The following is a 14,493-nucleotide window of genomic DNA, read 5'->3' as shown; positions in this document are numbered from 1 at the left end:
CAATGGTTGCCGACATAGCAGAGCCTCCCACAGTGCCACCTCCGTTGCCGCTTAGCCTAGCCCACCTGCCACCTCTGCCGTCGCTCAACCTGGCCCACCTACCACCTCCACCTTGTCACCACTCCTGGCACTTCTTTGCATGCTTTTTGATAGGGGGTCATTTTTTTGCCATAACTTGGGCAAACAGAGTCGGATTTTGGCAAATGAATAGGCATTGGAAAGATCTCTCTTATCTCTCTTCAGGTTTGGAGGTTTGATCTTCTACTTTTTCTCTTTTGATGTCTTTTTTTTACGTCAAAGCCAGATGTTCATTTTTGCACTCCGGGAGGCATATCTTGAGCATCCAGACTCCATTTTTGGCACATGAGATATCGTTGGAAAGTTGGTTCAGTGCACTTTCCAGTGGTATGGGTCTTCTTTCCAGATTCTTCTCCAAGTACATTTTATTCAGCGTTTTTCATTTATGCACTCTGGTAAATATCTTGGATGTTTCGGCTCCTGGGATCCTTTTCTTTGTGCGGGATGACTCATCTTTGGCTATTATTTATGTATTTCTAGCCTTTTGTCTTCTTTGAGCACTGTATACATCATTTTGTAAACATTTTCCTTTTTGCAAACACACTAAGATAAAGTGCCACTATGCTTTACATGCTTGGGATCTTGCACATCTTGTGCCTTATTGTACTCACACTCCATTATAAAGTGTCATGGGGGGGTTTGATATTTGTATTTGTTTGTCATCTACCTTTGTCACATGAGTGTTCCTTCCACGACATTAGCCTCATGATGTGTGTCAAGTGAGTGTTCCTTCCACGACACTAGCCTTTATATGTGTTTGTACTTTTTGTTGCACTCTCGATGTTCCTGGTTCTTCGTCATGTGGTTTTTATTGGCATTCAGTTTTAGTGTACTTGTCACCCCTCCCTTGTCAGTATTATGGGGGGGTTTCTCTTGTTGGTTGTTGGTTCTAATGCTTCCTTCGTTCATCGGAGTGAGCTATGTATTCAGTATTTGTTCCTATGTACTAGGCGAATGCAGTGGCTGGTTACCTATGCATTTCGGTGAGATGGATCATTTACCATATGGACACTCTTTCATTCCTATTTTTGGAGGCAACCTTCCATCTTCGATTGATCAGCTCTTTAGACTTTGTTGTTTTTGCTATTTGTATATTCGAGTTTAGTTGTTTGCCTTTGTTTGCCATTTGATTTGAATAGTGTTATTTGAGGGCACTCATGCAGATTGCAGTCTTCTCTACCTGATCATCTTCTATTTCATTGGAGGTTCTTTAGATTGATAGTTATTCTTCAACAGTGTTTGCAACTTCATGCTTCAGTGGTGTTCTTCATATTCCTCCTTTGTTCCTTTTTTCTAGGGCATTCTCTTGTTTGGAGGCTTCTTCAGTCCTTCACTTGTATTTCTCTTTAGGAGAGGAGTTTTTCCCATGAGGTTTTCTTCTTTTCTCCAGTTGTGAGAGATCTTTTGTACTTGGGTACCTCATCAGGCCTAGTTGTTGGGACCAATTGTTACTTTCATGCATTTTGTTTACATGCATTTTTTAGTGCTTAGTTGTTTTTAGCTACTCCCTAAGTTCATCTTAAGGGGGGGTGTTAGAGTTATCATGTTGTGGCTAATAATTATTTATTTAATTATTAGTCTATTATACTCTATGCTTAAGCTAAACTTAGGCATCTTATAATTCTTTAGGGTTTCTAGTATCCCTTTATAAGGATTCTCTCTTTGTAATTTAAGTAATTATATTGCATTATTCTTGCACAATCAATATGACTCCTCTTTTCTGGATCATTGAATTTTGGCCTCCATAGCTTTGTTTTTGCTTCTCTCCTTCTACGACAGGTTTGCATGCAGGTGATCCTTGGGAGCTGTAGAGTTGATTTTTCCTCAACATCTATAATAATTTTTTGTTGTTGTTGTTTGTTTTATTCATTTTCTCTCACTACTACATAAAAGAACAGTTGTTTTTAAGATGAAACCAATATTTTGTTTAAACACTTATATTATTCTTTTAATTGAAAATTAAAACCATTTTAATTGTCTTAAATTAAAAATTAAGACAAAAGAGACTTGGATTTTTCAATAGACAATGTCGGGAAGTGAAATTGCATATCTTCTTGAAAATTGGGTATTACATCTATTTTGTGTACAGATATCTGAAACAAGTATATGCTAAATAATTTTTGGACATTGTGTATGGATCGTGATAATAAAATTGCATTTGTTGATCCATGGGTCTCCACTGTCTAATTTGGGCAACATATCCACTTCTTCACAGCCACCACTCAATCGCCTTCATTCAAATCTAGGGGAAGAGCACCAATAGATAACATAGTTCCAATAACCATCACCTTATTGTCATGTTGACCCCCCAATAGCCATCATAGTGAAAACACCATTAATAAATTTGTTTTGTACGAATAGCCGTTCATTTTTTGAATTTTTTGTTCATAATTGGCCCATTTGTGCACCATTATTGGAACATTTGTGCACCACTATTGGGACATTTGTCAACAAGTACTAGCGATTTTGAGTTGACGGTTACTGGAACATCTTTAATTAGGTATTAGGCGACACTTTGAAATGTATACTTTTTGACCTTTGTGCGCATAACTGATTCCACAATGTGCATCATTTTTGAATAAGGGAAAACAAGTTTTGAAGGAACCAAAAACAGTGTACAAAATAGGTTTTGGAAGGCCCTGAAACCCGAACCGAAAGATAAGCCTGAAAGTCCACCCAAAGAAACAGAACACAAATGAGACTCGGCTCAACCAAACAAAAGATGGGGGACAGCACAAGAAGGGCCCCCAACAAGAACCAACGAGCTGCAAAAACCAGCAGCCCCAACCCAACCAGGACGGATTAGGAATTTGACCTACCCTTGTGGGATCAAAAGGTCATATCAAAAGAGGACTGAGACAATTTAGATTTATTACTTTTAACGGTAATCCATCCCTCCTCAACCCTAGCAGCATACCTTTGCCAAGAAGACGGGTCTAGAATAGAGGACCTCCCACCACCAAGAGGAACAGAGGTAGCATTTGGAGAGGCAGGGACAACAGAAATCTGAGAATCGAACAAAGATCCAGCAGCAATCTGGGAGGCGGGAAGGTCATCCACCAAAGAAGAAGATCCAGCATCCTTCAAATGATCAGTCGGGATGCCACCACAAGCATCCACACACACCAGAGGCGAAGCAACGCTTGAACCAGGGGCAACAACCAAAGGCGCAATACCATCGGCCTGAGGAACCTGCACAACCACCTGGGAGAAGCTTTTCTTTTGAACAAAAGTAGTGTTCAGAAGAGGCACCCTTCCACCAAGAAATAGATCTTTTTTTCTTTTCATCTGATTCACACCATGCAACAACATGCCCAATCTGGAAGCAATTTTGACATCTGAAGGGAATACCCTCAAAGTCGAGCGGTTGGACCCAAGATCCCAAAGAAGATTCAATCTCAATCTCAGTTGGGAGCCCTTTAGAAACATCAGTGTTAACCAAAATCCGAGCATAAGTAGAATGATAAATATGGTAAGAGTCCTTATCAATCATCGTTACTACCTAGAAGCCAGATCAATAGCTATAAGCAGTTAAGTCACATACGAAGACAACTAAAAAAAAAAATCAAAATCCAATGTACCCTTTAAGATCTGTGGGTGCACGAAGTTAGCTATGACAGCTACTGGTGCTCTTCCCCTAGGTAATTTTTGTCTCATTTTCAAAAAAAATCTTCTCTTGTAGGGTTTCTCAGATTTTTTATTATATCAAAGATAGGGTTTCGTAATATTTTTGCTCTATTTTTATTGTAAACTTTGCCCATCATAATAGTTTTGTAGGGTTTCGTAATATTTTTGCTGTAAACTTTGCCCTTCTGGAGAGATAGTAGTATCAAACATTAAAACCCACCCCAACAAACCATTATACTCTCTTGATCATTGTCTGACCCGTGCGCTTCTCGGAAGAGTTTGACGGGGTTTATTCCTCCCACCCATAACTAACTTATCGGAGGGGGGCAGTTTACATAGTTTATTAATCCTTTCTCGTAGTTTTGGAAGCTAGAGAGCTTGTGACATAGGCGAAATCATAATTTATGTATGTAAAAAATCAAAATTAGCAGAACTGTAGTTCAGCTGTAGCTGCATATTTTTTAATATGATAATTAAAAAGGCTTTTTACTTCATATATAACAATTTTAATATGATGGCAATGAAAAATCATCATCCATTTATACTTGTCATATGTTTCCATTTTGTTTGTTCAATCATTCTTTCTCTCTACATTTTGTTCGTTATTTTCATACATCAATTTTTTTTAAATATAATTTTATATAGCATTGAGCATATTTAATGGTGATGATATGGCCTTCTAGAGTTTTGTGTTTGGCATATTCATGGCCTAGATTTAGATTTTTTGAGGCTTGATTGGGAGAATCTTATGCTTACAAATTCTGCCACAGTTGCATTAAATTTCTAGCAGTCTTTTGGGTTTGTGAACTCTTGTTTGGAAGAGGAGAATTCTTTCTTTGCTACTTCCAAAAAAGTCACACATTGTTTGGATTTGTGAAATTCAACCTGAAAGTTTGGTTTTCACATCCTCTTTCTTTCACCATTTTTTAGTGTTGTTTTTTTCATTGAATAACAAGCAACAATGAGTTATTGATTATTCATATATCATGTGTAACCTAATTGGAGAAAAGGGGGATTTGTGCTTGCAGATTTGACAGGTTAATGTCCATTTCTCTCTATAATTTTTCTTATAAAATTACTAAGATTATAGCCTGTTTCAATCTTGACATCCAAGCATTATTTCCAACCAAGAAGGTAGGTTTGTTAATGGGAGATAAATTCAACGAAGAAATAATTGCATGAGAAGCAATTTGTTCTGCATGCTAAAGAATGGGACCTTATAAGAATTCTTAATCATCTCAAATGCGAGCAATTCTACTCATTCCAATTTTTATTTTTGATATGGGACAACTCCCTAACCTCGTTTATTTACGACATTCGATTATGAACTTCCCATATTTTTTTCAAACAAATTAAAGTTTTCAACCTTTATGAAATCCTTTGGCAGTCTATGGTATTTACAATTTTTTGCCTCTTCATATTAGATGCCCATTTCCTACGTATATTATTGAAATAGTCCTTCAGCTCAACCTCTTTAGCTAGAGGTTTGAATGTTTTTTTCAATTGACGAATTTAAGGATCATTTGAATTATGTGATGGGCCAGAAGTACCGCCAACATTGTTAGCATGTGCACGTATGTCTTCCTTTGCTGCTTTGCCATCACTACTTTCCTGTACTTTACTGAAACTATAAGGAAGCCAGTGTTCTATGTTGCATTACTTCCTGCTATTTTAAGAAGCATCTAGTTGCTTCTTGTTTCATTACACATGATAAATGGCTTGCATCAAGCACCTTTTTTTTTCTATCCTCTTTTTATCTGTGTCTAAGCCAGTATTGGTGATAGCAATGCTACCATCAGCATTCAATATATTATTTGCCAATTTTGCATCATCTATGGTATGTAATGTTGTATCTATTATTAACTGCAAAGGGTTACTTCTGGATTTAAATTTTCCTAATTGGCAATCAAATTATGTACTTCTGGATTTGAATTTTCCTAATTGGCAATCAAATTATGTACTCCATAAGATGTCTTTGAATTAGTAATACTTAATACTGAACGATTCTTACAGAAACGCTCCCCCCTTATTCGAAATTCCTTAATGAGTTCAAGTAACCAGTGGGCTTATTTTTTTTCATTTTCATTTAGTAACTAATACATTTTGCTGCCTTGAGATTGAAAGATGGCCAACCCTTTGACTAGCATGACCTACAAGTTCCTCTTTACACTGGAATAGGATTTGATGAGTAAGTTTGGTTGTTGCTTCTGGTACTCTCATCTCTATAATCGAAATTTGGTATTACAAGATCATCAAAACAATTACAGCTGAGCTTTGGGCTGCTGTATTCAATCTCACCTTGATAAAAAATACTGCATATCTCTGAATGGGACTCTTCCAAACACCAAACACATTTCAGACTTGTCAACTGCAGTACCTATTACTCCAAAACAACGAAATATAAAGATTGAGGGATTAGTTTGTAAAACTTTTAGAATTTAATAATAATCAGCCAGTCTATATATTTATTTGCATTTATGTAGATGTTTTATATTTTTAAATTAATTTGTCTTTAAAGTCTATTTTAGAATACTTAAAGAACCGTTTTTAATATTAGAAATTGTAGAATAATGATCTGAGTGATCAGTTTTGTTTCATTGCGTGGAAAGAATAAAGGTAAATTTCACTTTCAAAATTTTCATTAAAGATTATAGATAGAAATAATGATGATTTTTTAATTTTGTAACTTTAGAACACAGGCTTATGTTGGAAGGAGAGTAAAAAGCTGAAATTCAGCTTAGAACCATTGCACCTTGTTTTGGTGCAAGTACTAGTATAGATTAGTTTGAGAAAAATAGAGTTTGCCCAGAAATCTGTCACGTTGTGAGTTCTATTTACTGTGCCGTACAAGTGACAAAGTGTTTGAATTTTTTATATCATGCACCATCTCCATACACAGCAGATCTGAGTTTTACTTCTTGCATAGGCTATAATCGCATGCTAATTGCCTTTTCCTCTTCTGTTCCAATCCAATACTTTAATGCATTGCAACAAAAGAGTTTCAAATGCAGGACCTCCGCGGAATTCTTGCTGTGGAATTTCTTAACACTCTTCAGGACTTGATCTCTGAAATCTAGTTATGTGCAGTTCAAGTCACAAGGTTTTAATCATTATAATAAAACTGATTAACAATGAGACTAAATCAAGCGAATTCTTTGGATTTTCTAAACTCATGTGAATGACCTTCAATCAGCTTTCAGTCACTTCTATATTTACTATTTAATTACAAGTGGCAAGTTTCAAATATCAAATGAGGCTATTAAAACTGCATTAACTCTAATTTTCTTTTTTAAACAACTGCTTGCCAAATGTCAAGATTGTGCGTGCTTTTGAGTTTTTGGTAGCTTGGTTTTTCAAGGAACATGCCCTTGGTAGATTTACAATATCAGGTACTTGCCTCTTAGTAAGCCTATGAGAAGTTTAGTTATTTGATTTTTGTTCTTCAAACTAAATTTGCTAGTGAAATTTTATACTCATGTCTCTTGGTCTTTCATCTTCCATGCTGAAGTTTCCTGGGTTGCCTAATTACAAAGTTCAGCACATTTTGACATCTTGTTACATTATCTGAATTGGATCAAAATTCATTCTTTATCTCGATGGACTATTGTATTAGCTATTTGATCTATTGCCATTATTTTATCTATTTTATCTACCTAAGTTCAAATTGATCAGAGAAGATTTACATGAAGAGGCCTATGGAAAGTCTAGTATTTGTTTTTTTCCTTTTTTGGCCAACTTTGCCAGTGATTCTGCTTTAGTGGTCTACAACTGTATTGTACTTTTGTTTTTGTCTCTTCCTCTTTTGGGGCGTCTATAGCATTTTCTCTTCCTAGAACTTTCGCTTATATATTGATGTGTTCAAGTTCCATTGACCTACTTTATGTCACCTATTGGAATTAATATTATTTCTCTTTATTTATTATGCTTGCATCTCTCTGTCTGGTATACATAATGTCAATGATTCACAAGGTTTAATGGAGATTTAAATCCGTTTCCACAATATCAAACAAAATATATCTGTTTTATGATTTGGGCAGGCTACCGGTTAATACCAGCCCCAGGTAGGTCTGCTGCCATCTTTTCCACAATGGATATGACACAGAGTTGCCAGACACTGTAATCCAGATGTATCCATATATGAGTCCATATTTGAGGCATATGTGATATGTTTGGTTAGAGTGGTGCATCATCCAGTGCTGTATCTGGTTTAAGGTTATGAAAAAACCTTTAAAATTCCGTGAAAAAATTAAATAATGTTTGTGCATGCACATCATAGATATACAAACACATGCGATGCACACATAGACAAATGAACACACCAATACGATTTAAGAAATAAATATTTTAAAATAAAACTTAAAAAAGAAAAATATATCTAAATAATTTTTTTTATGTTCTATGGCTTTAAAGGTTAAATGTATAAATAATTGAATGTACACCCACATAAACAAATATTTGTTCACTGAGACAGACACACACACACACAAACACAACTAAAGATATCAGTGTGATATCACAAAAATAATATAAGAACAAAACTGCATATAAATAAATATTTTGTGTTCTATGTTTTTAGATGTATAAACAGTTGAACATAGGTATATTTTGAATTTTCATAATTACCAAATCTAATTGTATCTATATTAGGGGGTCCTTTTAGATTTTCCGTATCCTTATCTGATACCATATATGTCTCTATATTAACTCGAGGATGTTAGTATCTGGCATTTGCCTTTATGTAGGCCTATCAGTTTGCTTTACATCAACCTTTTTTCTCGTACTGTTTTCGACCTTGACTGTCTTGGCATTTGACACTGCAATTATGCTGCTTTCTTGCCATAATCTTGAAATTAAGGTGAATTTTGAGATGAGATTTACCTTTTCTCTGTCTCTGTATTTTCTTGACAGAAAATTTGATTGCTATGATCTAAGGCTTCAACTTTCAACTTTAAATAATCAATAAACACTGACAGTTTACTTTTATGTGTTCTTGTTGTGTAGGCACGCAGATTGGAATCTCCTAGACAGCATAACATGGCCTGTTTATTTGGTTGAATAGCTGATAAGTCAAGGTTTCAGTAAAATTTCTGACCAGAAACTTGGTTGCCTGAAGCTTTGCGATAGAGAGTACTACACTACATCAGTGTCCATGAAGCTAACAGTTTAAGAGTTTCTCTGTAATGAAGTGATGCAAACTGAAGAAATAAGGCCAGAGATCAGTACCCATCTAGGAGATGTGGAGATTGATGGAGAGGATAACTTGATCAGTGCTTCGGCTAGTGCAGTTGAAAAGAAGCCTAGGAGGGGGAGGAGGAGGATACTCAAACATTGTTCTAAAGCAAGTGTGATATTAGATTCTAACAAAAACAAATGATTAGGAAAGCTCGATATCAAATCCACGAACATGTGCTACTACAAGTTATGCAATGAGCATGGTAAAATTTCAGGGTAATTCAGGTCACATCTAGAATAAAAATTGTGAAATAGCAAGATCTGAGGGAAATGTTGTAGAAAATTTGAACAGTGATGAATGTTGTCTCTGCAGGATGGATGGGGTTTTGATATGTGGTGATGGTTGTCCTGTTGCATACCATTCTAGGTGTGTTGGGGTCTCATAAAATTCTTTACTTGAAGGAGATTGGTATTGCCCGGAGTGTTTAGTCAAAAAAGCCCCCAGAGGATTTGCGGTATTGAAGGGCTTGCAAGGAGCTGAGTTTCTGGGAATCGATCCACACGGGCGAATATACTTCTCTATTTGTGGTTACTTTCTAGTGTAAGTTAAAAGTTCCAATAACTCGGCTTGTGAGACAACATAATGAAATGGTTATATTGGCCCTCTTCTATTGCATGAAACACTGAATTCAGCTTCATGACTTTTTTGCTCAATGTATGAGTTAGACTGGTTACATTTCAAGGTTCAAGGTGTAGTGTGTACACTGGCTCAAAACACATTATTGTCACACTTCGATGGACTAAGATGCATTTAGACATGCTATTCATGCTCTTTAATTGGCTAAGATGAAACATTCTTGCTCAAGTCCCATTATTAAGGTCTTGTTAATGTTTTTTTTATGACTGAAAGTTATTTTCAATCATTTATTGTTCTTGGTCCTTCCCTTTTAGTTGGGATTTTTTTTTCTTTTATCCTGGTATATGTTCTACATGCTATTCATGCTCTTTAACTGGCTAAGATGAAACATTCTTGCTCAAGTCCCATTATTAAGGTCTTGTTAACATTTTTTTGATGACTACAAGTTATGTTCAATCATTTATTGTTCTTGCTCCTTCCCTTTTAGTTGGGATTTTTTTTAATCAAGGTATATGTTCTTCATATCTCCATTGAGCCAAGCCAGATTTGCGTCAATGCTCATTGTTCCCATCCGATAAAGATATTGTGGTATTCTCTGGCTTTTGTTGCATCAAAGTTCAGTTTTAGTTCCTGACTAATTGATTATTTTACTGATCTACTTCAATGCTTGTTGTTGTCATCGGATAAGATTATTATGGCATTCTTCGGCTTTTGTTGTATCAAAGTCATGTTTTAGTTCTTAACTAGTTGCTTATTTTCCTAGAGCTTGTTTTGGAAATGCCTGTTATTTGTGTTTCACTTTATTGGGTTCTAAAACATCTTTTTAACACCTTTTTTGTAGTCTTTTGGGTTTCAAAGGAATCTTTGAATGTAAACAATACTCTAGAGCACACAAAGCTCAACATTTAATTACTTGTATCATATATACCTAGTTTCAGTTTGACTAAGCAGATATTTCTGTGTTAGTTTGGGTATGAGGTTGGATGCTTTGTTCACTTTAATAATGTAAACAACATGTTTGGAGTTGATTATTTGTATTCTCTAACAGCAATGGAAAAATCTAGAGTAGTAGAGTGACAGGTCAATTTTTTCAGAACAATACTTATTGGATAAATGTATAATTGTGGCAGGGCTGATTCTGCTACAGATCCAGTTACTACCTACTATTATTACAACAAATATGATTCTATGAAGGTTCTAAATATATTAGATTCATCAAATCCGTTATATGGCACTATACATAATGCAATGATACAATCCTGGGATAAAAGTAGGACAATGAGTAAAGCATCCCTTGACAAAGCAGATAATTTTTTTGAGAAGTGCACTTCAGAATCATCCATCATATTTGTATCACATTCTCTTGTACACCAGGAACAAGAGAGTGCACCTTTAATTCTTTCTGTAACTTCCCAAAAGAATGCTATCCTCAAGAATTATTCTTTTTTAAAAGGAAGACCTGTTGAGAACTTTGTTGCAGGAGGCAAAGAAGATGTTGAAATGATGGATGCATATCAAAGTAATGGTGATGCTCTAATAGTAAGTTCTGAAAGTTCTTTTGAAACATCATTGAATGTTGATGCACAAGTATCAGAGAAAAACAATCAGCAACAGATTATTTGTTCCAATGCCCCTTGTAGTGTTGAGTTTATAAAAAACTGTTTAGTTCAGGGTCAACAACTAATTGAAGCGGATGCCAACAATGCAACTTTCCAGGTGAAGCAACAAGTTGAACAGTCTGAGATTTGCACCGTGTGTGCACCTGGTCAAATGGTTTTGGTTGATAGCCCTCTTAAGAGACAAGTGGCTTTTCAAGTAAATGCTTATGAAAATCAATACGTTTTAGGGGATGTGGTTGTGTCAACTGCTGCAAATTTAGCAGTTGATATTGCTGATAAGGAAAATAGTGTACAACGATCTTCAAAAAGGTCTCTATTGACTGCAATCACAGAACAAAGGAAAATCAGAGAACAAATGAAGCATTTTTTAAGGCAACTGCACAATTTTCCTGGCCATGTTTTACCAAAAAATATAATGAAGTGCAGAAAGAAAAATGTGGATGGTGCCTTTTTCGTAAATCTTCTACAAGTAATCCTAGTGGTTGCATATATTACATATGGCTTCTGAGAATGTTGCAGCAAAGGCTCTACGAGGGGTAGTCGTTTTTTCTCCCACAAAGAATGGTGATGGTCATTTTCCAGACATTGTTGCCTATATTCTATATATGGAGGATCAATTGTATGGTCTTCTTGATGGTCCATGGTAGAATCCATTGTACAGGAAATATTGGCATAAATATCTCGAGTAGGCATCAAGTATTGCTAAGGTCAAGCATTCTCTATTGGAAGTCAGAACAGATGAGATTACTTTTTTGTGATTGAAGATCATTATGACATGGCACTGTGCCTTTGTAAAATTAATTGTGTGAATCTTTTCCTTAAATAGATTTGAGCACATTCTTTGAAGCACTTTCATTATCCTTAAGCACAAAAGCTATATGACACCTGTAGGTGTTTCATTTACATTTTCCTTTTGTTTTTGGCAGCTAGAATTGAGTATTAAACCCATTGCATTTTCAGCAAATTGGCTTAAAGCTGTAGATGATGCCACTCTTGGTATCTCCACTGGTCAAATTAGTGCAAGTGTAGTTGGAAAAACACCAAAGCGAAGACACCCTAGAAGGAATTCTGTGAATTGGTCCAGAGCTGTCAATGATGCCACTTTTGGGGCCTCCACTAGTCAAGTTAGTGGAAGTGTACATGTCCACACACCAAAGCAAGGACGCCCTAGAAAGAACCTTGTGAATTGGTGTAAAACTGTGGACAATGCCACTTCTGGTGCTTCTGCTAGCCAAATTAGTGCAAAAGTAGCTGCACAAACGCCAAAGCGTGGATGCCCTAGAAAGATTATTGTGAATTGGTTTAAATCTGTCAATGATGCTACTCCTGGGGTCTCCATTAGTCAAATTAGTGTAAGTGTATCTGGCCAAACACCAAAGCGAGGATGCCCTAGAAGGAGCTGCTAACAAAATAAATCCTGCTTCACTGGAGGCCACCTTATTTGGGGTAGACTGGTGGAGAGGCTGCAGACTCTTAGGTTGAGCACATTGTCAGAATTTCTTACCTTACATTATAACTCAGAGAGCTGGATGCCAAGGTGCTTACCATATTTGTTTTTAACTTTGCTTCTCATTGATACTAGCTTTGGATTACTCATATTTGGTTTGCCCATTAACCATCTAAATATTTTCATATTCTAAAATTACAGTTGGATTGAGAAAAATACCTAGCATTTGCTATGCTGAGGATCTAGAAATACCAAGAAGATCCAAAAGGTACAGGTACACATGGAGAGCTGTTTTTGAAATGGCTAGGAATGTATCACAACTTGCTTTACAGGTTTGCATTGATATTGAAGCTTTGATGCTCTAGTCAAGCACTAAGTAACGCATACATATATTTAATAAATTATCTTTGGACTTATTTATTGTATCTTTGTTTTGCTTACTTTTATTCTTTCTAACTATGGATACATGCTTGTAGACAACCAAAATTGTCATGTCTAATTAAATAGATATTTTATTTATTTAATTACTTTAGCCTAATTCTTCTATTAATTAAATAAATCTTTATTTATTTAATTAATTCATTTATCTTCTTCTAGCCTTATTTCTCATTTAAATAAATACATTTATTTATTTAAATTATCATTTTCTTAAATTAAATAAATATTTTATTTATTTAATTGATCTCACTTCCTCTATTAATTAAATAAATCTTTATTTATTTAATTAAGTCATTAACCTTTTCTACCCATGACACATGCCATTCATCTCTTAATTCATACACTACCTACTCCTTTCATTATTTTATTATTTATTTTACCTACCCTCTAATCATAGCCGACCTCCTTTTACACCTCTCAATCTTATCCCTCCATTTCATATAGTGTCTTCTATATAAGGAGATGATTCCTTCATTATCAAACCCTAATCGTTCTATGCATTCTAATCATCTTTTATGCACTTGACTACATTATGATCCTACTAGCAACCACATTCCGTTCTTTGTTGAGCTCTTGTGCACATAAAATCTGAGAGCAAATATATCAAACAAGATCAATGGAGATAGGAAGAATGGAGATCCAAACCCTATTGGACATGTGATGGTATAATCTTTGTGATTTCGTTTGATTTGCATTGTCTTAGGTAATCTTCATATGTTATGGTGGATCTTTGTTGATTGTTAGGCTAGGGTTTTGTGGTTGAATTCATTTAGCCTTTCAATATTGTTATTATTGTTATCCATTTTCACTATATACAATACTAACACCAAAATATATTTTAAATACTTCAGGGTTCTCTGGTTGTATGGACAGGAGGACAGGGATATGCTGGATATTCTTTGGAAGGCAAGTATTTGTATGGAGTTACTTGTCTGGCAGTGCTCCTCAAAGATGTTTCCCTTGAGATCCCTTCAGAGATTTTGTCACTGGAAGAAGATGAGACCTGTGCTAAACATGTGGTAACAGTTGGATAGTCTCAGTGATTTAGTGGGAGGATGGAATGCATGCAAATACAGAATATTGTAAAACATTGCAACTCTATAGGTATTCTTATGTGCAGTCAAAAAAGCCTAGTTGTTGCATATTGTTCTGATATATTTGTTGGCATATGGACACTCCAATGAGACATTGTGTGTGATTGAAGGTTTTGTCATTGATGGCAACCTTGCAATCCTATGGCACCGGCAAGACATTATACCGGCAAAGCATTACACAGGCAACCTTGCAATCCTATGGCACCGGCAAGACATTCTACCGGTAAAGCATTATTCAAGCAAGACATTATATCGGTATCAGCAAGATCACTCTACACCGGCACCAGCACCGGCACCGGCACAGAAGAAAAGATGTATACTGGCACAGAGGCCGACAGGATTTTTGATATGTAATATTTTGTTTATTATTGTAAGCTGACT

The 14,493-nt window shown here is 35.7% G+C and overlaps 1 protein-coding gene across 3 annotated transcripts; it reads left to right on the top strand.

The window, feature by feature from the left end:
* The first annotated feature begins 3,858 nt into the window (after nt 1-3,858).
* On the top strand, nt 3,859-12,267 carry LOC131061440 (uncharacterized). 3 transcript variants are annotated; one of them, XM_057995166.1, is made up of 4 exons: nt 3,859-4,111; nt 8,707-9,140; nt 9,251-9,478; nt 10,645-12,267. In XM_057995166.1, exon 4 carries the CDS (start codon nt 10,703-10,705, stop codon nt 11,639-11,641), a length of 939 nt encoding a protein of 312 aa, XP_057851149.1. In that variant the 5' UTR covers nt 3,859-4,111; nt 8,707-9,140; nt 9,251-9,478; nt 10,645-10,702; the 3' UTR covers nt 11,642-12,267. The 3 variants fall into 3 exon arrangements, with proteins under 3 accessions (XP_057851149.1, XP_057851277.1, XP_057851225.1); XM_057995294.1 differs by having other exon boundaries at nt 8,707-9,153; XM_057995242.1 differs by having other exon boundaries at nt 8,707-9,478.
* Nucleotides 12,268-14,493: the final 2,226 nt, after the last annotated feature.

This window comes from Cryptomeria japonica, chromosome 11 (genome assembly GCF_030272615.1).
Source record: "Cryptomeria japonica chromosome 11, Sugi_1.0, whole genome shotgun sequence".
Classification (NCBI taxonomy): Eukaryota; Viridiplantae; Streptophyta; class Pinopsida; order Cupressales; family Cupressaceae; genus Cryptomeria; species Cryptomeria japonica.
Note: the sequence above shows the minus strand (reverse complement) of the source record. Positions and strands in the feature narration are given on the sequence as shown.